Source organism: Ranitomeya variabilis, chromosome 1, assembly GCF_051348905.1.
Source record: "Ranitomeya variabilis isolate aRanVar5 chromosome 1, aRanVar5.hap1, whole genome shotgun sequence".
NCBI lineage: Eukaryota > Metazoa > Chordata > Amphibia > Anura > Dendrobatidae > Ranitomeya > Ranitomeya variabilis.
Genome location: NC_135232.1, coordinates 516,567,836 through 516,593,436, shown reverse-complemented (window position 1 = coordinate 516,593,436; position 25,601 = coordinate 516,567,836). Strand labels below are relative to the sequence as shown.

At 44.5% G+C, this 25,601-nt stretch overlaps 1 protein-coding gene across 8 annotated transcripts in view; it reads left to right on the top strand.

The window, feature by feature from the left end:
- The window catches only part of PIP5K1C (phosphatidylinositol-4-phosphate 5-kinase type 1 gamma), a 291,197-nt gene that overhangs the window by 178,199 nt on the left and 87,397 nt on the right, over positions 1–25,601 (top strand). For 7 of the 8 annotated variants that reach the window (XM_077253750.1, XM_077253725.1, XM_077253742.1 and 4 more), the window contains 2 exons: positions 18,151–18,289; positions 18,815–18,847. In XM_077253750.1, the coding sequence (XP_077109865.1) occupies positions 18,151–18,289; positions 18,815–18,847 (172 nt within the window). The remainder of the gene's footprint in view (positions 1–18,150; positions 18,290–18,814; positions 18,848–25,601) is intronic. The other variant, XM_077253697.1, reaches the window with a different exon arrangement.

The following is a 25,601-nucleotide window of genomic DNA, read 5'->3' as shown; positions in this document are numbered from 1 at the left end:
CAAAATTTACAAAACCATTTTTTTTTCTTTAGAGAGTGTGTGTGTGTGTGTGTGTGTGGGGGGGGGATTTTTGGAATGTGGGGGGGAAAAAAAAAAATAAACATTAAAAATTTTTATTTTCCCCCAAAATTTTACTTTAGACCTAATTTTTTTTTTCTTTTCGCAACGGTAACATGAAAAACTGGACCCCAAAATTTGTGCAATTTCTCCTGAGCATGCCCGATGCCCCATTTGTGGGGGGAAAACCACTGTTTGGGCAGAGCTAGGAGGGAAAGGAGCGCCATTTAACTTTTTGAATTTTAACTTTGCTGGTATAATTAGCGCACTCTGTCGTGTTTGCAGAGACCCTGATGTACCTAAATAGTGACACCATTTTGAAAACTGTACCCCTCAGGGAACATATATAGATTTGTGATGAGCACCTTGAACTCCAGGTGCTTCATTGAAGTTTGTAACATTGAGTAAAAAATTATTTTTGAGGCACAGTGCAAAGCTCAGACGGGAAGAAGCGCCATATTGGAGTTCAGATTTTGCTGGACTGGTTTGAGGGGCGATGTCACATAGGCAGAGCCCCCGAGGTGCCTGAAGTGATCCCATTTTACAAACTACACCTCTCTTAATTCATTTAGGGGTGTAATGATGTAAGTGACACCATAGGTGTGTTAAATAATTTTTTACCATTGGGCAGTGAAGAAAAAAAAATTGCTTTTAGCTGCAAAATTTAGTTTTAACCCCAGATTTTACATTTTCATACTGGAAAAAGGTTAAAAATGGCACCAAAATATGTCCCATAATTTCTGCTGAATTTAGAAATACCCTACATGTGGCGGTACAGTACTCCTTAACCATACTGTGGGACTTTCGAAGGACGGAGCGCTATTTGCTTCCTTGAGCACATATTTCCAAGAATAGTTTGCGGATGCCATATACAGAGCTCCTAAGTGCTAGAAGAGCAGAATCCCCCCCCTCATGTGGCCCCATTTTGGAAATTATACCCCTTTGGGAGCTTGTGTAGTGACTATGCTGACTCCATGGGTGTTTTCCAAAAACAAGTAGTCGTGGATGATGCTGAGTGAAAATTGCAAACTACCTGGAGACAGGCACCTGTAAATTAGGCGGGCTCTTATTGCTATAGAAATGCCAAACTTGTGGACACAAAATGTGGATTAGGCACACTGGCACTCAGAAGAGAGGACAGAATTTAGATTTGGGAGCTTATAATTTACTGAATTTAATCTGGGGAGCAAGGAACCATTTTGGTTTTCCAGAGCATTCCAGTAATGTGGAAGCCCCTATATTTTTGCTAACTGATGACAGACCTGAGTTGGGACTTGCTTTTATTGTGGATTGATTGTAAGCTTTTATTGGGAACATTTTACATAACGTTTTGGATCACATTTATCCTGTGCTCTATGCTGAGCACTTACATTGGGGTTTACATCTAAATCTCCAAGTGACCTGACAGATGAAACCCCCAAGGGATCCGTTCACTATAATGAGGCACTAGAGTTACCCTGGACTCCGTCTGGCCTCTGTTCAGGAGTGTCCTTCTTTTCAGAGTCGCACAAAACTGTGGTTGACTGTGCTTTTATGGACACCTAAAAAGACAGACACCGCCTGATCACAGGTCCTATGACGTTCACAGTGCCTCAATCTGCCTCACTATAGGCAATCTTCTGTCAGGGGTTCCGCCTGAATCAAGTATTTCAGAGATTTACATGGAAACCCTAGTGTAGGCGCTCAGCATAGAGCGCAGGATAAATGTGAGCTGAGCCATAGTGTGATCTTTGGGAGCCAGAATAAAAGAAATCAAGAGCAGGTGAAGAATTGGTTTTCTTTTTTTCTTTACGACGTTCCTCGTGAGGTGTAAGTGATTTAGTATCGCAGCGTTCAGGATTGCCCGATCTATAAATATAAAAAAAAAAGGATCAACCTGATCGTTAAACGGCGTAGCGAGAAAAAAAGTCAATGCCAGAATTACGTTTTTTTTGGTCGCTGCAACATTGCTTTAAAATGCAATAATGGGCGATCAAAAGATCGTATCTGCACCACGACGGTATCATTAAAAATTTCAGTTCGGCATGAAAAAAAATAAGCCCTCACCCAACCTGATATCACGAAAAATGGAGACGCTACGGGTCTTGGAAAATGACACAATTGGTTTTTTTTTAATACTTTGGAATTTTTCTCATTACTTAAATAAAAAAGAACCTAGATATGTTTGGTGTCTATGAACTCAAAATGACCTAGAGAATCATAGTAGTAACAGGTCAGTTTTAGCATTTGGTGAACACTGTAAAAAAAAAAATCCCAAAAAACGTGGAATTGCACTTTTTTTTTGGAAATTCACCACATTTGGATTTTTTTTCCTATTTTTGAGTACACGATATCGTAAAACCAATGATGTCGTTCAAGTATACAACTTGTTATGCAAAAAACAAACACTCTCACATGGCCATATTGACGGAAAAATAAAAAAGTTATGGCTCTTGGAAGAAGGGGAGCAAAAAACAAACGCAAAAACGAAAATGGGCTGCGGTGCAAATGGGTTAAAGTGAGCCTGTCACGAGGTTTGGCCAATATAAGATACAGCCATCACCTTTCAGGGCTGATGTACAGCATTCTATAATGCTGTAGATAAGCCCCCGATCCGATCTGAAAGATAAGAAAAATATGTTTTATTATACTCACCCGGGGGGCTGTCCGGTCCGATGGGTGTCGCAGGTCCTGATCCGGCGCTCTCTCATATACTTATGATCACCGCCCTCCTGCTTGCTTCATGGCTCCCCGGCACTGTGTTCCTGCATAGGCGTACTTATCTGTCTTGTTGAGGGCAGAGCAAAGTACTGCAATGCTTAGGTGCTGGGCCTCTCTGACCTTTCCCGGTGCCTGCACACTGCAGTACTTTCCTCTGCCCTCAACCAGACAGATAAGTACGCCTGTGCAGGAACGCGATGATACAAGCAGGAAGGTGTTGATCATAAGAAGATGGGAGGCCCCGGACCTGCGACAGCCATTGGACCAGACCGCAAGCCCCCCTCCCCGGGTGAGTATAATAAAACTTATTTCTTAAGCCCTGAAGGTTAACTCTGAGGTTGGCTTCAGACTGTTTTCTTTTTTTTTTTTTTTTTTTTTCTTTTTCGATTTTTATACATTTTATTACAAGGTCCAAAACTGAGGTACAATCTTCATACAGACAGCATCTTTGGATCCTTTAATCCTTCTTTTTACCAGCACCCATGGTAGCTTTGGCTGTACCCCTGACCTTCTTCATTCTGTTCTTCCTTTCTTTACGCTGTTTTCTTGAAGTCTTTTTCTTATCATAGAGACTATGCCTGGCCAGTCTGTGTTTGGGTTCATTCTTCTTGGCATAGTCTAGAGAGTCGTAAATCATTCCAAAGCCGGTAGTTTTGCCACCACCAAAGTGAGTCCTTTTTTCTTTCCTTCCTCCCTACCACAGACGGTACCAAGATGAACGACAGCGTCACTATTAGAACTCGGAAGTTCATAACTGTTACGGAACCACTCAGCACCCAGAATGTTGTGCAGTTATATGTATGAATAATAGGTTCCATGTGAGATGCATCAGCCCACAGGCTGTGCCCCTGGGCAGAGGGGACAAGATATCCCCCTTCTGTCCTCCCCCCACCTTTGTAATCCCCACAGTAAATATCGGCAGGCTCCGGCCCCCTGCGGCTATTGTAATGTATGTCTGGCCTGCTGCTTTTTTATTGGCCTGCCCTCTGTATTTATGTAATATATTTTGTGTCCTGTGAATAAAGTGTTGTGAGACTGGAAATACATGGAGAAGCAGTCAGCTTTTATATGCTCTCATGTAATCAAGCAATTCCAGCAAGCGTCCTTCATTCAGACTCCAGCCAAAGCAAAGTGGACCTCCTGAAACATGGGGTGGTACTGAGAGGTACCCCAGCTTTGTAGACCCCGTTACACTGGTGGCAGACAGCGGGATGTGATACCCCTTCTACAGGAGGAAAGGAATGAATGGAAAACAACTACCAGAAGTTAAAGAGGACTACATTAAAAGATCTGGTGGAAGCCCGAGGGTTAATCGCCAGCAACAAAACAAAAGCGGATTTGATAGCAGCCATCATGGGACACGACAGTGCAGCGCCCTCCAATGTGAACGTGGAGGAGACTGAATTCCAGAGGGAGGTAAAGAACAGACTGGCGTTCTATGGCCCAAACCCTGCAGTAGAGATCATACAAGAGGTGATGGCTGATGTGCGTACTGATCTGAAGGAAAAGATGGCCGAGCGGACCAGGATAGAGCTAACCAAGATGGAGATGGCAGAGCGGAGCAAAGTGGAGCTGGCCAAGATGGAGATGGCAGAGCGGAGAGAGGAGAGTCAGCAAGCAGGGGGAGCTCTGGCCTCCGACCAGGTACCTTCAACAGTAAGCCACAAAAAGATCCAGTTTAATGCCTTCCGACAGTTGGGGGAGGCAGAGGAAGACATTGATGGCTTTCTGCAGGACTTTGAGCGGCAGTGTGCCCTTCATCAAGTGAAGCCAGAGGAACGGGTTCAGATTCTGGCCAGCAAGCTGACAGGCCGGGCAGTGGACGCCTATCGCACGGTACCTGATGAGGACTGTATGGACTATGAGCGGATCAAAGAAGTGATGTTGGCCCGGTATGCTCTGACACCAGAGGCATACCGCCAAAAGTTCCGCGGACTTATAAAACGAGTAACCGATACCCACGCTGAATGGGCCTGTAAATTACAGTGGTCACTGCTACAGTGGGTACAAGGGAGCCAAGCAACCACTAAGGAGGACATCCTCCAGCTCTTCTTGTTAGAACGATTCTTTAATGGACTAACCCCCGAGACACAGGAATGGCTTCGGGACAGGCGGCCAATGGCTCTTGAGGATGCCGCTCGTCTGGCCGAAGAACATCATGACGCCAGGAGGCCTCAGTTGTCCGGATCAAAGATGGTCACTAAGGGTCCACCCATGGACCTGGAGGGCCCAAAACCACCGAAGATTGTAGGGGGACCAGCTAGAAACTCGGCCTACCACAGTTCCCCTGGGGCGTGATGCCACATCTGCCGTCAGCTGGGCCACCTGCAAAGACAATGTCCCAACCGGACTCAGCATACCCAGTGGCCAAAGGCGGGAACAGCTACCTTCAGCTGGGCCGCTGTACACTGCTACCAAGGCGAAGCTGACCCGGCATTGGGGGCTACAACTAACCAAGTGGTGGAAGAAATGGAGGAAGTGCTGCATGAAGTAGACCCCATGCAGGCAGCCCGGGCAGATAATCGACAACAGCATCGACAGGTCGTGTGGGTTAATGGGAAACGCATGCAGGGACTAAGAGATTCCGGAGCAACTTTGACCCTTGTGAAGCCTCATCTCGTCCGGGACCAAGAGAAGACGGACCGGACAGTGGCAGTCCATGTAGCAGGGGGAGCCATACATCGACTGCCCACTGCCAGGATTCACCTGAACTGGGGAGTCGGGGATGGCCTTGTTGAGGTCGGCTTGATGGAGGATTTGCCTGCAGACGTCTTGCTGGGAAATGACTTAGGGCCCATGTTGTCTGCCTTCTCGGTTGCCCCTCTGACTGAAACATATCCTGTGACCACCCGGAGACAAGCTCGAGCTGCGGAGGCGGAATCACACTGAGGAGGCCCAGGTAAGACATCCCAGCCCTACACGTATTCCCATAGCCAGACACATTTCTTGGGCCACCTGTTATGACCCCAATGGCGAGGGTCTCAGAGGAACGTGGAAGTCTGCAGAATACAAAAATCCAGCTCATAGGGCAGTGGTAACTGGGTTGACCATATATCTACTCCTAACGCCAACACTAGAAGTAGCCGGGGATCATTCCTACGTTGATTCTAGATGACACGCGCCAGCCGGAGAATCTAGCTACCCCTAGTAGAGGAAAACAAAGACCTTTCTTGCCTCCAGAGAAGGGAACCCCAAAGCTGGATAGAAGCCCCCCACAAATAATGACGGTGAGGTAAGAGGAAATGACAAACACAGAAATGAACCAGGTTTAGCACAGAGAGGCCCGCTTACTGATAGCAGAATAAAGAAAGGTAACTTATATGGTCAACAAAAACCCTATCAAAATCCACACTGGAAATTCAAGAACCCCCGAACCGTCTAACGGTCCGGGGGGAGAACACCAGCCCCCTAGAGCTTCCAGCAAAGGTCAGGATATAGATTAGGAACAAGCTGGACAAAAATACAAAACCAAAACAAATAGCAAAAAGCAAAAGGCAGACTTAGCTGATATAACTGGAACCAGGATCAGTAGACAAGAGCACAGCAGACTAGCTCTGATAACTACGTTGCCAGGCATAGAACTGAAGGTCCAGGGAGCTTATATAGCAACACCCCTAACTAACGACCCAGGTGCGGATAAAAGGAATGACAGAAAAACCAGAGTCAAAAAACTAGTAACCACTAGAGGGAGCAAAAAGCAAATTCACAACAGCCACCCCAGATGAATTTGAGAGGGAGTTACTTGAGGATCCTTCATTGGAGGGATATCGTGGGAAGGCACAGGAGGGGAGAGGGGTACTGGAAGGGGAACAGTTTATATGGAAGCAGGGACTCCTCTACCGGATCACAGAGCAGCACCACTCAGGGATGAGCCCCACTATAAAACGACAGCTGGTAGTTCCCAAGAAGTATAGGCAGGAGTTACTGCGTATCTCTCATGACATACCCTTGGCCGGGCACTTCGGCGTCAGTCGCACCAGGCATCGTCTGACACAAAACTTCATTTGGCCGGGGGTAACCTATGAAGTTCGTCAGTACTGCCAGACCTGTGACAGTTGCCAGCACATTGGCAAGAGGGGATATAGATGCAAGGCCAAATTACGCCCCCTCCTCATTGTGGAGGAACCATTTAGCCGAGTAGCGGTCGATCTGATAGGGCCGTTAGCCAAACCCAGTCCGTCAGGGAAAAGGTATATATTGACAGTGGTAGATTATGTCACACGGTATCCAGAGGCGGTTGCGTTACCTAACATACTAGCAGAGACGGTGGCGGCTGCCCTGCTCCAGGTTTTCTCACGGGTTGGATTTCCCCGGGAGATTATCTCGGACCAGGGTACCCAGTTTACAGCATAGGTGACCCACCAACTATGGAAGCTGTGCGGCGTAAAGTCCATTAGAAGCGCCCCGTACCACCCGCTAACCAATGGGTTGTGTGAACGCTTTAATGGGACGTTAAAACAACTCATTGGGACTTTTACCAGGACCTACAAGGACTGGGAGAAATTCTTGCCTCACCTCCTGTTTGCCTATCGGGAGTTGCCCCAAGAATCCACGGGGTTCTCCCCGTTCGAACTGGTATACGGAAGACGGGTAAGGGGACCCCTAGACTTAGTGCTAGAACACTGGGAAGGGGAGGGCATCATAGAAGGGGTACCTATTGTACCCTATGTGCTGGAATTCCAGGACCGCCTACAGGAGCTGACCCAGGCTGTATGTGGGAACATGCAGGTGGCCCAGCGGCGCCAGCGCGTATGGTACGATCGGCGGGCCAGAGAGCGCACCTTAGAAATAGGGCAGAAGGTCCTGGTGTTAGAGCCCACTAGGCAGAACAAGTTCCAAGCTGCATGGCAGGGGCCCTACCAGGTAGTGCAGAAAATAGCCGACACCACCTATAATGTCGCCGATTGTGACGACCCCAGGGTTATCCGCATGTTCCACGTGAATATGCTGAAGCCCTACCGGGAACGCCCTGAAGAGGTAGTGGCCATCTGTGCACCTGAAGCAGAGGATTTAGTCGGACTTCCCTTGCCTGATGTCTTAGGGGAAAGGACTCAGTCTGAAACATGGGACCAGGTACACTTGGGTGAAGACCTAGTCCCTCGGGAGAGACAGCAGGCGGAGGAGTTGTTGAGGCAGCAACAGAGGATGTTTTCGGGGAGGCCAGGGTACACTCGCCTGGCACAACACAAGGTTGAGACCCAGGATCAGACCCCCCTGCGACAACCCCCCTTCCGCGTCCCTGAGTCTGTACGAGAAGGGATGCGACAAGAGATACAAGAGATGTTGCGTTTAGGGGTCATTGAAGAGTCAGATAGTCCCTGGGCATCCCCCGTAGTGTTAGTGCCCAAGAAGGATGGGACTACACAGTTTTGTGTAGACTATCGTAAGCTCAATGAGAAAACAGTGACGGATGCGTATCCCATGCCGCGTGTGGATGAGTTGTTAGACCGGCTGGCGGCAAAGTATTTGACCATCATCGATCTATGCAAAGGCTACTGGCAGATTCCCCTTAGTCCTGACGCTATTCCCAAGTCGGCATTTGTCACCCCGTTCGGCTTATTCCAGTTTCGAGTTATGCCATTCGGGATGAAGAATGCCCTGGCAACCTTTCAGAGGCTGGCTGACAGGCTTCTGGATGGTCTCCAGGACTATGCTTGTGCCTACCTGGACGACATCGCCATCTACAGAGTGACATGGGAAGAGCATCTAAATCACAGAGACCGTATTGGACAGGATCGACAAGGCCAGAATTACCCTGAACCCAAACAAGTGTCACCTGGGCAAAGCAGAGGTTCAGTATTTAGGGCATTCGGTGGGAAGTGGGAAACAGCGAACAGAGCCAGCCAAGATTGAGGCCATAGCCAAATGACCCACCCCACGCACTAAAACCCAGGTCATGGCGTTTCTAGGGACAGCAGGGTATTACAGGAAATTCGTTCCCAATTACAGCAGCGTAGCCAAGCCCCTCACTGATCTGACCCGTAAGAACCAACCCCGCCAGGTAACCTGGACCTCAGAGTGTGAGGAAGCCTTCCGCCAGCTAAAGGACGCCCTCACCAATACCCCTGTATTGGCCGCACCCGATCCAACTAAACGTTTCCTTGTTCACACAGACGCTTCTACACTGTGTTCCAAATTATTATGCACAAAGAGTTTAGGAGTGATAAGGTTAGAATTTTTTTGTTTGTCATTTAAACTCATTGATGGTGATGTGTTTCAGGGCTCTTTATATCACTGAAAGCAATTGCAGATACCTGTGCAAATTAGTTTGGCAGGTGTGTCCAAATAAAGGAAAGACTACTTAAGAAGGCTGTTCCACATTATTAAGCAGCCTACATTTTTTGCCAAAATGGGAAAGAAATCGGATGTGTCGGCTGCTGAGAAGCAACAAATTGTGGAGTATTTAGGTCAAGGCATGACTGCAATCAACATTGCCAAGACACTTCATTGTGATCATCTCACAATCAAGAAGTATGTAGCTGATTCCCAGCACACGTGTGTGTGCTGATAAGGAAAAATTGAGGACTCTTTCCAACAGGCAATTGCGTAAGGTTAAAAGAGCAGCTGCAAAAATGCCTTGTCATAGCAGGAGACAAGTTTTTGAAGCTGCTGGTGCCTCCAACTACCCAGAACAACAAGATGCAGGGTCCTTCAGAGGTATGCAGCTGTGCATAAGCCATCCTGTCGACCACCTCTATCCATTGCACACAAGCAGAAACGGCTCCAGTGGGCCAAACGACGATACATGAAGACTGACTTCCAAACTGTTTTGTTCACCGATGAGTGCCGTGCAACGCTTGATGGTCCAGATGGATGGATGGAGTGGAGGATGGCTGGTTGATGGACACCCCATGAAAACACGGCTAAGGCACCAACAAGGAGGAGATGGAGTAATGTTTTGGGCTGGAATCATGGGGAGAGATTGTCGGCCCCTTTATGATCCCTGAAGGGGTAAAGATGAACTCCATAATCTATGTGGAGTTTCTAAAACAACACTTCCTGCCATGGTTCAAGAGGAAGAACCGTGCTTTCCGCAGCAAGATCATTTTCATGCATGATAATGCACCATCTCATGCTGCAAAAAACACATCTGCATCTCTGGCTGATATGGGCATAAAAGAGGACAAACTTATGGTGTGGCCACCATCTTCCCCTGACCTCAACCCCATTGAGAACCTCTGGAGCATCATCAAAAGGAGTGTCTATGATGGCGGGAGGCAGTTCACATCAAAGCAACAGCTCTGGGAGGGTATTCTGTCCACATGCAAAACAATTGAAGCAGAAACCATCCAAAAACTGACAAATTCAATGGATGAGAGAGTTCAGAAGCTTCTTTCGAACAAGGGGTCCTATGTGCAAATGTAACATCACCTAGAATAAAGTTTTCACTTGAAAACTGTTTGATTTCATTTTGTAATAAGCTGATAATGCTTATAACGTCACAATTGACCATTTTTTTGTTCAAAATAAAAAAAAAATGTTGAAAACTCTGCTGTGCATAATAATTTGAAACATGCATTTTGAGTGTTTTATTTTTTTTTAAAAGATACTGTTTTGATAGGCAGTTTGTTCCAAAACATTGCAATAATACTAGAATAGTAGATGACTGGAAAATAACAATGACTGCAATTCAGATAGGTAATTTAGAGAAAATATGAGGAAATATTATTTGCGTAATAATTTGGAACACAGTGTATGTTTGGATTGGGGGCAGTACTGAGCCAAGTCGGGCCGGACGGCCAAGAACACCCGGTAGCTTACCTGAGTCGGAAACTACTGCCCCGTGAAGTAAGCTATGCGGCCATCGAGAAGGAGTGCCTGGCGGTAGTATGGGCACTCAAAAAGTTGCAACCATATTTGTATGGACGATAGTTTTCCCTCCTAACGGACCATAATCCCCTAGTCTGGCTTAATCGGGTCTCCGGAGACAACGCCAGATTACTGCGGTGGAGTTTAGACCCGGCAAACAAAACGGTAACGCCGATGGACTAAGTCGATAAATGGAACTTGTACCAACCCCATAAACTTCGGTCATCCCCAAACCGATCCGTTAAGGATCAGACTGTGTATGCCGATCGTGTCACTGAAAAGGGGAGCCGTGTTACGGAACCACTCAGCACCCAGAATATGTTGTGCAGTTATATGTATGAATAATATATTCCATGTGAGATGCATCAGCCCACAGGCTGCGCCCCTGGGCAGAGGGGACAAGATAATCCCCTTCTGTCCTCCCCCACCTTTGTAATCCCCACAGTAAATATCAGCAGGCTCCGGCCCCCTGCGGCTATTATAATGTATGTCTGGCCTGCTGCTTTTCTATTGGCCTGCCCTCTGTATCTGTGTAATATATTTTTTTTCTTGTGAATAAAGTGTTGAGACTGGAAATACGTGGAGAAGCAGTCAGCTTTTATATGCTCTCATGTAAACAAGGAATTCCAGCCAGCGTCCTTCATTCAGACTCCAGCCAAAGCAAAGTGGACCTCCTGAAACACGGGGTGGTACTGAAAGAGGTACCCCATCTTGGTAGACCCCGTTACAATAACCAACCAGCTGCTTCAGAGGAAGCAAATGGTCATAGGTGTCCTTCATACGGGGAAAGCTGCTGTACCTAAGACTGAAATCAGGGAGAAGCTGGCAAAAATGTACAAGACTACCCCAGATGTGATCTTTGTCTTTGGTTTCAGACTGTTTTTAATCATGTCAATGCGATGAAACCGCAAATGGAAGAGTCCTCTCTGACAGTTCTTGAAAGCTTTCTATATCGCGGAATGTCAGAATTAACGCCACTGATAGACACAGAAGCCTATTACTCTCCCCCATATGGACACACACTTCACTAATAAAGCCTAATGAGAATTAAAACTCTAATGATTCGCACTGGGATTTTCAGGAGAGAAGGAAGGTGTAACAAGCCTGCCGGCATCACTGCATGGCCTTCCATCCCCTACCTGCCTGATACATCTACTCACTCACCCCGGGCCATGCTGTGAGTTCTGTTTGCTGCCGGCTCTACGCCGTGTGCTTCATGGCTGCCTGCTCTGTGTACACTTCCTGGCTGTGTGCATAGGGGGTGGCGCTGGCAACTCCAGATTCTTATTGAGACTGTGTGCACCTCCCTAAAGTGTCCCCGGCCAATTGCCTAGAGGCCTCTGATACTTAAGGCATCATCACCTATTGGAGGATGCCTGAGCAAACTATTTCCCTCAGTTAGTTTTTGCTACTGAGCTGCCAGGTGATGTTCTGTCTCCTGTCTCTGAGGGCTGAAATACGCAGGCCTATATCTGTGTTTAGTTTGTGTATCTGTTCCTGTCTGTACTCTGGTCTATGTCCGTTCCTGTTGTTTCCTTGCTTGTTTGCTATTTCTATCCTGCTGTGTGTTCCTCTGTGTTCACTCTCTGCTCGCCACAATCTGTGGATCTGTGCATCTCTTCTCTGCTCGCCACAACCTGTGGCTCTGCGCCTCTGCTCTGCTCGCCACAATCTGTGGATCTGTGCTTCTCTGTTCTGCTTGCCACAACATGTGGCTCTGCGCCTTCCGCCCCGTGGCTCCGCCTCCAGCGGTTCTAATCTTGGCTCCGCCTCCAGCGGTTCTGTTCTTGGCTCCGCCTTCTCTGCTCTTGGCTCTGCCTTCTCCCTCTCTGCTTCTGGCTCTGCCTTCTTCTCTGCTCTTAGCTCTGCCTTCTCCCTCTCTGCTCTTGGCTCCGCCTTCTCCTCTGCTCTTGGCTCCGCCTCCTATGTTTCTGCTTTTTACTTCCCCTCCTGTGGTTCCGCCTTGTGTCTGCTCTTGCAGTCTTGCTCTACCTCCGTTCTGCAACTGACCGAACAGGTCCCTAACTGTTTCCTTATATTCACCAGTCCGAACAAGTCCCTACCTGTTCCCATATACCCTCCCGTCTGAACAGGATCTTACCTGTTTCCATACACCCACCTGTATACCGGTTCCTACCCTTTCTACCAGAGTATCAGCCCTGCCCGTCTGTCTGCCAGAGTACCAGCCGTGCCCGTCTGTCCGCCAGTGTCTCTGCCGTACCCGTCCGCCTGCCAGTGTCACAGCCATGCCTGCCTGTGTACTGTCTCCCGGTGGGATCAGCAGCCACAGCCAGACACCACCCTGGAGTGGTATCTGGTAGCTACCTGCCTCACAAGTCTGACCTCACCATCAGAGGCTCCAGCGAACACCTAGGAATCTACTTAGTTACGGCCCTTCCAGGGTAGTCTGGTCAGTGGTCCAGTGGGGCCACACCTCCGGAAGCCCACACCAACCAGTCTGGGCGCGAGCGTTACAGAAGGCATCCTCTAACTTCTCCCTAGATTAATCCTCCCAGCATGAAGACTACTTTCAGGACCATCTGTCAGAAGAAGATACTGAATCAGAAGAAATTGATCCTAGACAACACTTCAGTGATGTATAACCAAGCTCCATCACGGGCCAACAAGCTGGTTTTCTCTACAACCACTTCTGCAGATTATGGCGAGAACATTTCTACTTTAAAGTATTCCTCTTTTATTGAATAAGGGAATAAATCAGAGGATGTAGGACATATCCCTAACAATACAATAAGCGGTCACGATATACTAACGAGCATACAAGCCACTGATGCTGCGGCAACTGTAGAAATATGCAAGGTCATTACAATGTACTACAACAACCATACTCATTATGTCAATAATAATAGTTCCAGTGCTAAGTCTTCTAAGCAGTATGAGAGCAAAGAATATTCTGATACTGGTACAACATACTCAGTCAAAAAATAGCTCTTCCTACAGGTCTCAAAACAAGTCTTTAATTCTCTTGCTGACAGTGAAGAGACTGCAACTTAGGATACATTCAAATCAATAATCTTTGTATTAAATGACACAACAATTAAATAAACATTTAAAGGAGTTACACTGCAGAATAAGACAGGGCTGGAATATACATATAAATACATGCAAATGTTCAGTAAATTATTACATGGCTAAATTGATCCAAGGGAAATGGGAATATATACACAAAGAATATTGCAGGGAATCAGGAGTGGAAGTGCTTAGTCCCATAAAAATATATAAATCTAACTCTCTCTTGTTTTTGGTCTGCTGTACTTATATTTAGGGATCTATCAATGTTACAATGTATTATAAAGTGCAAATGCATAAGTCAGCTAGCACATTGATATCTCCCAAAAGACATGACAAATGGGTAGTGTGTGGTTACAATAAAGTGCAAATGCATAGATCAATAAAACTGTAAATATTTCCCAAGCACAGGGCAAGCAAACATTTCTAATTCGTAGTGCATGATCACATCTAGTTACCAGCCTGGACCCTCTAACATACGTTTAGCTTACTGCTTCTTCAGAAAGGGTATGCAAGTTAAAGACTTTTGGGAGGTTTCAGTGTGCTATCTGACTTATGCATTTGTACTTTATAATACGTTCTAACATTGATAGATCCTTGAATATATTGACAGCGGACCAAAAACAAGAGGAAGTTGTACAGGTGCTTCTCACAAAAATAGAATATCGTCAAAAAGTTAATTTATTTCAGTTCTTCAACACAAAAAGTGAAACTCATATATTATATAGAGTCACTACAGAGTGATCTAATTCAAGTGTTTATTTCTGTTAATGTTGATGATTATGGCTTACAGCCAATAAAAACCCAAAAGTTATTATCTCAGTAAATTAGAATACTTTATAACACCAGCTGGAAAAATGATTTTAAAATCCGAAATGTTGGCCTACTGAAATGTATGTTCAGTTAATGCACTCAATACTTGGTCGGGGCTCCTTTTACATCAATTGCTGCATTAATGCGGCGTGGCATGGAGGCGATCAGCCTGTGACACTGCTGAGGTGTTATGGAAGCCCAAGTTGGTTTGATAGCAGCCTTCAGCTCATCTGCATTATTTGGTCTGGTGTCCCTCATCTTCCTCTTGACAATAACCCATAGATTCTCTATGGAGTTAAGGTCAGACGAGTTTGCTGGCCAATCAAGCACAGTGATACTGTTGTTTTTAAACCAGGTATTGGTACTTTTGACAGTGTTGACAGGTGCCAAGTCCTCCTGGAGAATGAAATTCTCAAACCTCGAGATCTCAAACCATAACATTTAAATCTGGACTATAATATGGCGCTCCTTCCCTTCTGAGCTTTGCGCTGTGCCTGAAAAGTATTTTCCTCTTACATGTAGTGTATGGGCATAGGAGAAATTGCACAACAATCTGTGGTCTATTTTTTCCTACTAGCCCATATAAAAATCAAAATCTTTGGTCTAAAATGACATTTCAGCTGTAAAAATGTGATTTATTATTTCTTCACCGCCCAATGGTAAGAAATTCTGTGAGGCGCAGGATGTGATATTAACATACTCTCTGCACCCCTAATTAAATTTATTGGGATGTGTAGTTTGTAAAACGAGGGTATTTCTACTGTTCTGGCACCTCAGGGACTCTGCCAATGTGACATGGCACCCTCAAACCAGTCCAACAAAATCTGATCTCCCAATATGGCACTTCTTTTATCAGAAATTGCACAACAAATTTTGTGGTCCATTTCTCCTGCTATCCCTTGTAAAAATGAAAAATTTGGGGATAAAAAATATTGTTGTGCGAAAAATAGGTTTTTTGTTTTTCACGGCTCTATTATAAACTTCTGTGAAGCACTAGGGAGTTCAAACATCTAGATAAGTTGCTTGAGGGGTGAAGTTTCCAAAAGAAGATCACTTATAGGGTTTTTCCACTGTTTAGGCACATCAGGGGCTCTTCACGACATGGCGTCTGCTAATGACTGCAGCCAATTTTATGCTCTAAAAGTCAAGTGGTGCTCCCACCCTTTCGAGCTTTGCCATGCACCCAAAGGATAGTTTTCCTCCACATATGGGGTATCTTCGTACTCAGAAGAAATTGCACAATTGTCGTGGTCCAATTTCACCTATTACACTTGTGAAAATAAAAAATTGAGGCTAAAGTAAAATTTACGGTATGTGAAATAAAAGTAAAATGTTCATTTTTTTCCTTCCACATTTCATTAATTCCTGTTAGGCGCTTAATAAACTCCTTGAGTGTGGTTTTGAGCACCTTGAGGGGTGCCTTGTTTAGGTGTTTTTTTGGCTATTTTGTGTCTTGTACACCCCTCAAAGTCACTTCAAATGTGATATGGTCCCTAAAGAAAATTGTTTTTTTGTAAATTTTGTTGGAAAAATGAGAAATTACTGATCAACTTTTAACCCTTATAACATCCTAACAAAAAAAAAATGTTTCAAACATTGTTCTGATGTAAAGTAGACATGTGGGAAATGTTATTTATTAACTAATTTGTGTCATATAGCGCTTTGGTTTAACCCCTTTCATTCCAAAGCCTGTTTTCACTTTCCTGTCTAGGCCAATTTTTTTCTATTCTGACCAGTCACGGTAATAACCGTGAAACGCTTCAATGGATTCAACCGATTCTGAGATTTTCTCGTAACATATTGTTCTTCATGTTAGTGGTAAAATTTGTTCTATGCGACTTGCATTTATTGTGAAAATATTGGAAATTTGGCAAAATGTTGAAAATTTCACAATTTTCATACTTTTAATTTTTATATCCTTAAACCAGAGAGTTCTTTCACACAATATAGTTCATACATAACATTTCTCATATGCCTACTTTACATCAGAACAATTTTTGAACCTTTTTTATTTTTTGCGAAATTAGAAGGGTTAAAAGTTTACCAGCAGTTTATTTTTCCAGCACAATTTACAAAACCGTTTTTTTCCCCCTAAGGACCACATGACATTTGAAGTGATTTTGAGTGGTGTTTGAGACAGAAAATACCCAAACTGATGCCATTCTAAAACTTGCACCCCTCAAGGTGCTCAAAACCACATTCAAGAAGCTGAAGCAATGTAGAAGAAAAAATGAACATTTAACTTTTTTCACAAGTTTTACTTTAGATCCAATTTTTTTTATTTTCACAAGGGTAAAATGAGAAAGTGGATCCCAAAATTTGTTGTGCAATTTCTCCTAAGCATGCCGATACCCCATATGTGGGGGAAATCTACTGATTTGGCGAACAGCAGGGCTCAGAAGGGAAGGAGCACCGTTTGACTTTTTGAATCCAGAATTGTGTGGAATCAAGAGCAGACAACATGTCACGTTTGGAGAGCCCCTGATGTGCCTAAACAGTGGAAATCTCCCACAAGTGACCCCATTTTACAAATTATTTTATAAAGGCGTAATTTTATAGTAATGATAATAATGCTTTTGATGTACTGGTGTCTGAATTTATAATGTGGTGGTATTTGTAAGTTGCAGAATACATCAGATTATAAAAGTGTGTTGTGTCAATAGGACAAAAACATATTTTATGAATTAATGGACGTGTGGTACACTTTAAAGCAATCCTTAATGCAAAGGCCAGGTTTCTCAGAGCAGATTTCACAATGGTAAATTGTGCTCTTTCGAATTCCTGTCTTACAACATACTCTGCACCTTTTTTGTGATCTTCCCGGTTTGGGGGACGTCTCTGGGAAATTGTTGTCCTGTACGGTACGGCCACCATCAGATTCAGAAGTACTGGGACCCTCACCTTCCTGAGTGCCAAACATTAGGGCATTGATGACAACCTCATGAAACAGAAGGAAAGTCCCTTTATTGCCTGCAGATAGAAACAGCAGGAAAGTATAGTACAGTGCCATCCAGCGTGCAGAGCGGTGATTGCTATGTTAGATTGACTCTTGGCACTGATTGGTTAGCAACTGTAAGTGGGCCTTGTGATGCCTGTAATTTCTGATGTGCATATCTGCCCCAACATCTGTCCAGCGTGCTAGTGAATAAAATATCTGGCGTGCATAGTGTCTGTGCCTGATATGTTATCAGTATGTCTTTGGTATGTGCGCTGTGTCTGATTTGAGAGCGATGTTTGTGCTGCATGTGTTCATCTGAGCGGTCTGTCTAATATGTGAGCATGGTTTACGTTGCATGGGTTTTGCGAGAGTGATGTGCATGCCATGAAAAAGAATAGGACTGATCAGCAGCAGCTAGGGAAGATTGAGCAATTCTAAAAGTGGGTATAGATGAAAATCACATTTTTTAGTTACTACTTGAGTACCAGTGCCATATTTGTAAGACCAGCAGCATATGGTTTTTGTTTCCTGAAGAAGTGGGCTACACTTCGAAATGCATACAAAATAAAAAAAACAAACACATTTTTGGCATCACTTCCAGAATTTGATGTATCTTCATCACCTGGCAGCGCTGATACAGACCACAAACTTTCCATTTTTTTAACTCGTTCCAAAATGACATGAGCCTGTAGGTAGGGACTTAGGCTAAATTTAGACATCCAAGTTTCATGGTCCATAAACCAAATTGACCAGACTGACCATAGGTCTCTTGATCACATATGTTTTCTTTTCTCTTATTTTTATAGCTCGTGCAGACTTGCTGCCCTGCACACCTCCATCATTTGAGGAAGCTACTACTGCTTCAATTGCTACAACTCTGTCTTCCACCTCTCTCTCCATTCCGGAACGTTCTCCATCTGAAACCTCAGAACACCCCCGTTATAGGTGAGTTGGGTTATATGTGCATAATAGAGTAGCTATTTCTTTTTGAAAATCACACAAAAGTACCGTAAATAACACCCAGATCACAACTATTTTAATGCTGTCATCAGAGATTGACAGCAGCATGGAATTTTTTAAACAGTTACTGGAGCTAGCTCAGATTGCTGGTGTTGTTGGTAGGTGTGCTATACCTGCAGCATCCACCCTATTTGGAACTGGCTCCTGAGCCTGCTTCATATCTGTACCAAGCGTACAGGTATGTCCTTTGTCTTGAATGGTTTAGTTAAATTAAAGAGTACCTAACAATTATTATTATATGTATTTTTTAAGTCCCCCTCAAAGAGCATATGCACAAAGGAGTGCAGGGCCTCGTAGAGTAGTGTATGGCCTGCATGGAGAGCCTGGGTGCTTCATGGTCTTGTTCCTGCACGATAGGCTAGTACTATTATGTGTTCTTTGTAAATACATTTTCTTTCTTGAGCATATAATGAAGCGTGCATTGTGTAACCAGATTGTCTCTTCTCGCAGAAGGCGTACTCAATCATCAGGATTTGATGTCAGGTAAATGGGTTTGGCTGGAAGTGGGTGGGCTGTGATTCATTTGGGATCCTTACACTAGACGCCTATAAGCCACTAAATGTGATCCTTGATTTATTGAATTGTTTTGATTTTCTAATGGACACTTTCCATCAGGGAACATCATTGCCAAGCGATGGCTTTCATGACAGGAATGTGCTAACCAGACAAATGTATTGTAGATGTTGACATAGAGAAGATAATTTTATTCTTGCCCCATTTGTGTATTAATAATGGATGTTTAGAGATATGATTGTTCTCAAGTTTTGCAAGAATAATTCTTCACAAAATACCTTCTTGTTACAATAATTAAAAGGATTGATGCCAAGCTTATTTACCTCCTTCTCCCTTGTATTTTAACACACTGCCTGGCAACACTACAGGTTGGTAGGCAGCTAATTCTCCACCTGATTTTCAGACTCCAAACTAGTTTTGGTTCTAAAAGAAATAAGTTGAAAAATTGTATGGGTAAAAAAAGAAAACAAAAAATAAGTTTTGTATAATTTGTTCATGGGTTTCCCTAGCACATAGGTGTATGATTCAGGCTATCCCTTTTTGAAAAAAAAAAAAAACATCACGAAGACTGCATACGTGTACATGGGTCTTCCATGGTATTTTACTTCATTTCCATTCTGCTTAGCATACAGCTTATCTGCTATACCACACAGCTCATGTTTTTGGATAAATGAGGTCATATATTTCTAACAATGAGCAAACCCTTTCACTTAGGGAAGCTCCATAAATTCCCATTCAGGTAGTTTATCCTTAAAGGGAACCTGTCACCAGGTTTGGCCTATATAAGATACGGCCATCACCTTTCATGACTGATATACAGCATTCTATAATGCTGTATATCTGCCCCAATACGACGTGTAAGAGAAGAAACATTACTTTTATTATACTCGCCTTCGGGGCAGTCCAGTCCAATGAGTCCTGGTCCGGCACCTCCCATCTTCTTGCGATGCCGCCCTCCTCATTGCGTCATGGTTTCCCCGGCATCGCGCTCCTGCGCAGGTGTACCGATTCTCCCTGATTGTGTACAAGAACAATAAAACCTAAAAATGATCAACGTAAATCACAACTAATATCCCACGGAGGTCTGGAGTTGGAATGATGCTCAAATTCAAAGTGGAAAATGAAATTACAGGCTGATCCAACTTCAGAGGAAATGCCTCAAGACAAGGACATGATGTTCAGTTGTGTGCGCGTTGCCTCCATGTGCCTGTATGACCTCCCTACAATGCCTGGGCATGCTCCTGATGAGGCGGCTGATGGTCTCCTGAGAGATCTCCTCCTAGACCTGGACTAAAGCATCCGCCAACTCCTGGACAGTCTGTGGTGCAATGTGACGTTGGTGGATGGAGCTTCAATGCCTTCATCTTGCAGAAACTCCTGACACACTCCAGCCACATGAGGTCTGGCATTGTCCTGCATTAGGAGGAACCCAGGGACAACCGCACCAACATATGGTCTCACAAGGATGAGGATCTCATCTCGGTACCTAATGGCAGTCAGGGTACCTCTGGCGAGCACATGGAGGGCTGTGCAGCCCTCGAAAGAAATGCCACCCCACACCATTACTGACCCACTGCCAAACAGGTCATTCTGAAGGATGTTGCAAGCAGAATTATTGCTCTCCACGGCGTCTCCAGACTCTGTCACGTCTGTCACATGTGCTCAGTGTGAACCTCCTTTCATCTGTGAAGGACCCAGGGCGCCAGTGGCGAATTTCTCAATCCTTGTGTTCTGTGGCAAATGCCAATCGTCCTGCACGGTGTTGGGCTGTGGGAACAACCCCATCTGTGGACATCGGGCACTCAGACCATCCTCATGGAGTTGGTTTCTAACAGTTTGTGCAGACACATGCACATTTGTGGCCTACTGGAGGTCATTTTGCAGGGCTCTGGCAGTGCTCCTCCTGTTCCTCCTTGCACAAAGGCTGAGGTAGCGGTCCTGCTGCTGGGTTGTTGCCCTCCTACGGCCCCCTCCATGTCTCCTGGTGTACTGGCCTGCCTCCTGGTAGCACCTCCAGCTTCTGGACACTACGCTGACCGACACAGCAAACCTTCATGCCACAGCTCGCATTGATGTGCCATCCTGGATAAGCTGCTGTACCTGAGCAACTTGTGTGGGTTGTACCCACACAAGTTGCTACCACAAGTGTGAAAGCACAACCAACATTCAAAAGTTACCAAAACGTCAGCCAGAAAGCATTGGTACTGAGATGTGGTCTGTGGTCCCCACCTGCAGAACCACTCCTTTATTGAGTGTGTCTTGATAATTGCCAATAATTTCCATCTATTGTCTATTCCATTTGCACAACAGCATGTGAAATTGATTGTCAAACAGCGTTGCTTACTAAGTGGACAGTTAGATTCCACAGAAGTTTGAGTTACTTGGAGTTATATTCTGTTGTTTCAGTGTTCCCTGGTATTCTTTTGAGCAGTGTGTATTTATATGTGTGTGTGTATATGTGTGTATATATATGTATATGCGTGTGTATATATATATATATATATATATATATATATATATATATATATATATATATATGCGTGTATGTGTATATATATATATATATATACACTCACTGGCCACTTTATTAGGTACACCGTGCTAGTAACGGGTTGGACCCCTTTTGCCTTCAGAACTGCCTCAATTCTTCGTGGCATAGATTCAACAAGGTGCTGGAAGCATTCCTCAGAGATTTTGGTCCATATTGACATGATGGCATCACACAGTTGCCGCAGATTTGTCGGCTGCACATCCCTGATGCGAATCTCCCGTTCCACCACATCCCAAAGATTTCATGTTGTTTACGCCAAATTCTGACCCTACCATCCGAATGTCGCAGCAGAAATCGAGACTCATCAGACCAAGCAACGTTTTTCCAATCTTCTACTGTCCAATTTCGATGAGCTTGTACAAATTGTAGCCTCAGTTTCCTGTTCTTAGCTGAAAGGAGTGGTACCCGGTGTGGTCTTCTGCTGCTGTAGCCCATCTGCCTCAAAGTTCGACGCACTGTGCGTTCAGAGATGCTCTTAGGCCTACCTTGGTTGTAACGGGTGGCGATTTGAGTCACTGTTGCCTTTCTATCAGCTCGAACCAGTCTGCCCATTCTCCTCTGACCTCTGGCATCAACAAGGCATTTTCGCCCACAGAACTGCCGCTCACTGGATTTTTTTTCTTTTTCGGACCATTCTCTGTAAACCCTAGAGATGGTTGTGCGTGAAAATCCCAGTAGATCAGCAGTTTCTGAAATACTCAGACCAGCCCTTCTGGCACCAACAACCATGCCACGTTCAAAGGCACTCAAATCACCTTTCTTCCCCATACTGATGCTCGGTTTGAACTGCAGGAGATTGTCTTGACCATGTCTACATGCCTAAATGCACTGAGTTGCCGCCATGTGATTGGCTGATTAGAAATTAAGTGTTAACAAGAAGTTGGACAGGTGTACCTAATAAAGTGGCCAGTGAGTGTATATATATATATATATATATAATTATGCATTAGATTATACTGAAGGACGACAAAGGGATATGCAATCCTGGCCAAAATTTTACGACTTAGGGTACTGTCACACTAAACGAATTACCAACGATCACGACCAGCGATACGACCTGGCCGTGATCGTTGGTAAGTGGTTGTGTGGTCGCTGGGGAGCTGTCACACAGTCAGCTCTCCAGCGACCAACAATGCCGAAGGCCCCGGGTAACCAGGGTAAACATCGGGTTACTAAGCGCAGGGCCGCGCTTAGTAACCCGATGTTTACCGTGGTTACCAGCGTAAAAGTAAAAAAAAACAAACAGTACATACTCACATTCCGGTGTCTGTCCCCCAGCGTTCTGCTTCTCTCCACTGTGTCTGTGCCAGCCGGAAAGCACAGCGGTGACGTCACCGCTGTGCTCGCTTTCCGGCCGGCCGGTGCTCACAATGCAGAGAAGCAGAACGCCGGGGGACAGACACCGGAATGTGAGTATGTACTGTTTGTTTTTTTTTACTTTTACGCTGGTAACCACGGTAAACATCGGGTTACTAAGCGCGGCCCTGCGCTTAGTAACCCGATGTTTACCTTGGTTACAAGCGAACGCATCGCTGGATCGCTGTCACACACAACGATCCAGCGATGACAGCGGGAGATCCAGCGACGAAAGAAAGTTCCAAACGATCTGCTACGACGTACGATTCTCAGCAGGGTCCCTGATCGCTGCTGCGTGTCAGACACAGCGATATCGTATGGATATCGCTGGAACGTCACGGATCGTACCGTCGTAGCGATCAAAGTGCTACTGTGTGACAGTACCCTAAGGCTATGTGCACACGTCAGGATTTCTTGCAGAAATTTCCTGAACAAAAACGGACATTTTCTGCAAGAAGTCCGCATGCTTATTTTTTCGCGTTTTTTGCTCGTTTTTTTGTGGAGTTTTCCTGAAGTTCCCAATGCAATAATATAGTGGGAAATCCGCAAAAAATCCGCAAAATTAATGAACATGCTGCTTTTTTTTTCCACGCTTCTTTTTTGCACAAAAATTGTGGAATGCATTATAAATGATGGGATGCATATGAATGTGTTTTTTAAGCGTTTTTATCACGTTTTCACAGCAAAAAAACGCAAAAAATCCGGAACGTGTGCACACAGTCTTACACAAATTTTGGCTTTACAGTTTGTTGCTTCAATGTTGTTAGATCAGATGATTCTATGGTTACTGCAGTACAATTATAACCATTCCATACCTTATAAAACTTTTACTAACAAATACTTCCAGTTTATGTAAAGACTCCATATCTACAGTGTTGATCATTATTTTTCAAGACTTCTGCAACTCGTCAAATATATCCGCTTCTGGGCCAAATCCTGACTGATGACAGCCCATTCTTGGCTGGTCAATGCTTTGGAGTTAATCACAATTTCTGGGTTTTTGTTTGCCCTCTTCCTTTTTGAGCATTGACCAAAAGTTCTCAATGCTTTTGAGATGTGGCGAGTTGGATCCAGTAGTCTGCACTGTTGCTTTGCGAACCAGGGCTCAAATCCCACTAAGAGCTCATACTCATCTGCAAGGAAAACTGACTAGTGCTATCCGATGAAAAAGCTTGCACTCTGACCAATGAGCTATAAGTCACAGCTCATCTGTGATGTTTTTTTAATTCCTCAGCTGAAATTGTTGGAGTTAGAATTGGGGGGTTTCCACTGTTTAGGTATGTCAGGGGGTCTCCAAACGCGACATGGCGCCACCATTGATTCCAGCCAATTTTGCGTTCAAAAAGTCAAACGGTGCTCCCTCCCTTCTGAGCCCTGCCGTGCACCCAAACAGTCTCTTTCCCCCACATATAGGGTATTGGCATACTCAGGAGAAATTGCACAAAAAATTTTGTGGTCCTTTTTCTCCTGATACCCTTGTGAAAAGAAAAAAAATTAGTTCCAAAGTAAATTTTTTGTGAAAAAAGTGTTCATTTTTTTCCTTCCACTTTGCGTTAGTTCTCGTGAAGCACCTGAAGGGTTAATATACTTCTTGAATGTGGTTTTTCGTACCTTGAGGGGTGCAGTTTTTAGAATGATGTTACTGTTTTGTATTTTCTGTTATATTAACCCCCAAACTTACATCAAATGTGAGATGGTCCCTAAAAAAAAATGGTTTTGTAAATTTTGTTAAAAAAATGAGAAATTGTCAACTTTTAACCCTTATAACCTCCTAAAAAAATTGTTTCCAAAATTGTGCTGTTATAAAGTAGACATGTGGGAAATGTTATTTGTTTCTGTTTTTTTTCATAAATACACTCGTTATATCAAAGAAATTTTACCACTAAAGAAATACAATATGTCATGAAAAAAACAGCCAATCCTCATAACTACTCACCCATCTTCCTCCAAAACCAGCTTTTCCACCATTACAGAAGATAAACTTTCCTGTCTATTTTCAAGATCACGTTTTACCACCTGTGCACTTGACCTGATCCTATCCTACTTCACCCTAACCCTTATCCATCTCTTCAACCTATCACTAACAGTGTCATCCCCTCATGCTTTAAACATGCCTCAATCACACTCTTCTTCAAAAACCTTCCCTTGACCAATCTTCTGCATCTAGCTATCACCCCATATCACATCTCTCTAATGCCACAAATCTACTGGAACAACACATCCTTCTTGAACTGTCCTCGCCACCTCTCCTCCTGCTCCCTCTTTTTCCGGTTACAATCTGGCTACCGACCGTATCATTCAACCAAAACTGCCCTAAGGTCAATAATAATCTACTAGCCACGTTAGCCAAGCGGCACCACTATGTCCTCCTCCTCCTGGACCTGTTCTTTGCCTTTGACACTACAGACTCTCTTATCTGTTAGCATCATAGACTTGGTACTATCTTGGATGTCAGCTTTCAGACTTGACATTCATCATCTCCCACTCATACATTACCTCTTCATCTCACCCCCTATCTGTCAGCGCCATCCAATTTTCATTTCTAGGGCCCAGTGGCTCTTCTCAATCTACACCTTCAGGAAGTGAAAGCTCACAGGGGTCCACAATTTTCAATATCATCTTTCTGCACCAAATATCGCCTCCTTACTAACCAGCATCCTACAATGTCTGTCCATAATTTCATCCTTCTCTGCATGGTTTCTAAATGTTAACATGGACAAAACAGAATTCATCATCCTTCCCCCATCTCACTCAACCCTCCCAACACACCTAAAGTCAATGGCTGCACACTATCCCCAGTCCCGCAAGCTTGCTGCC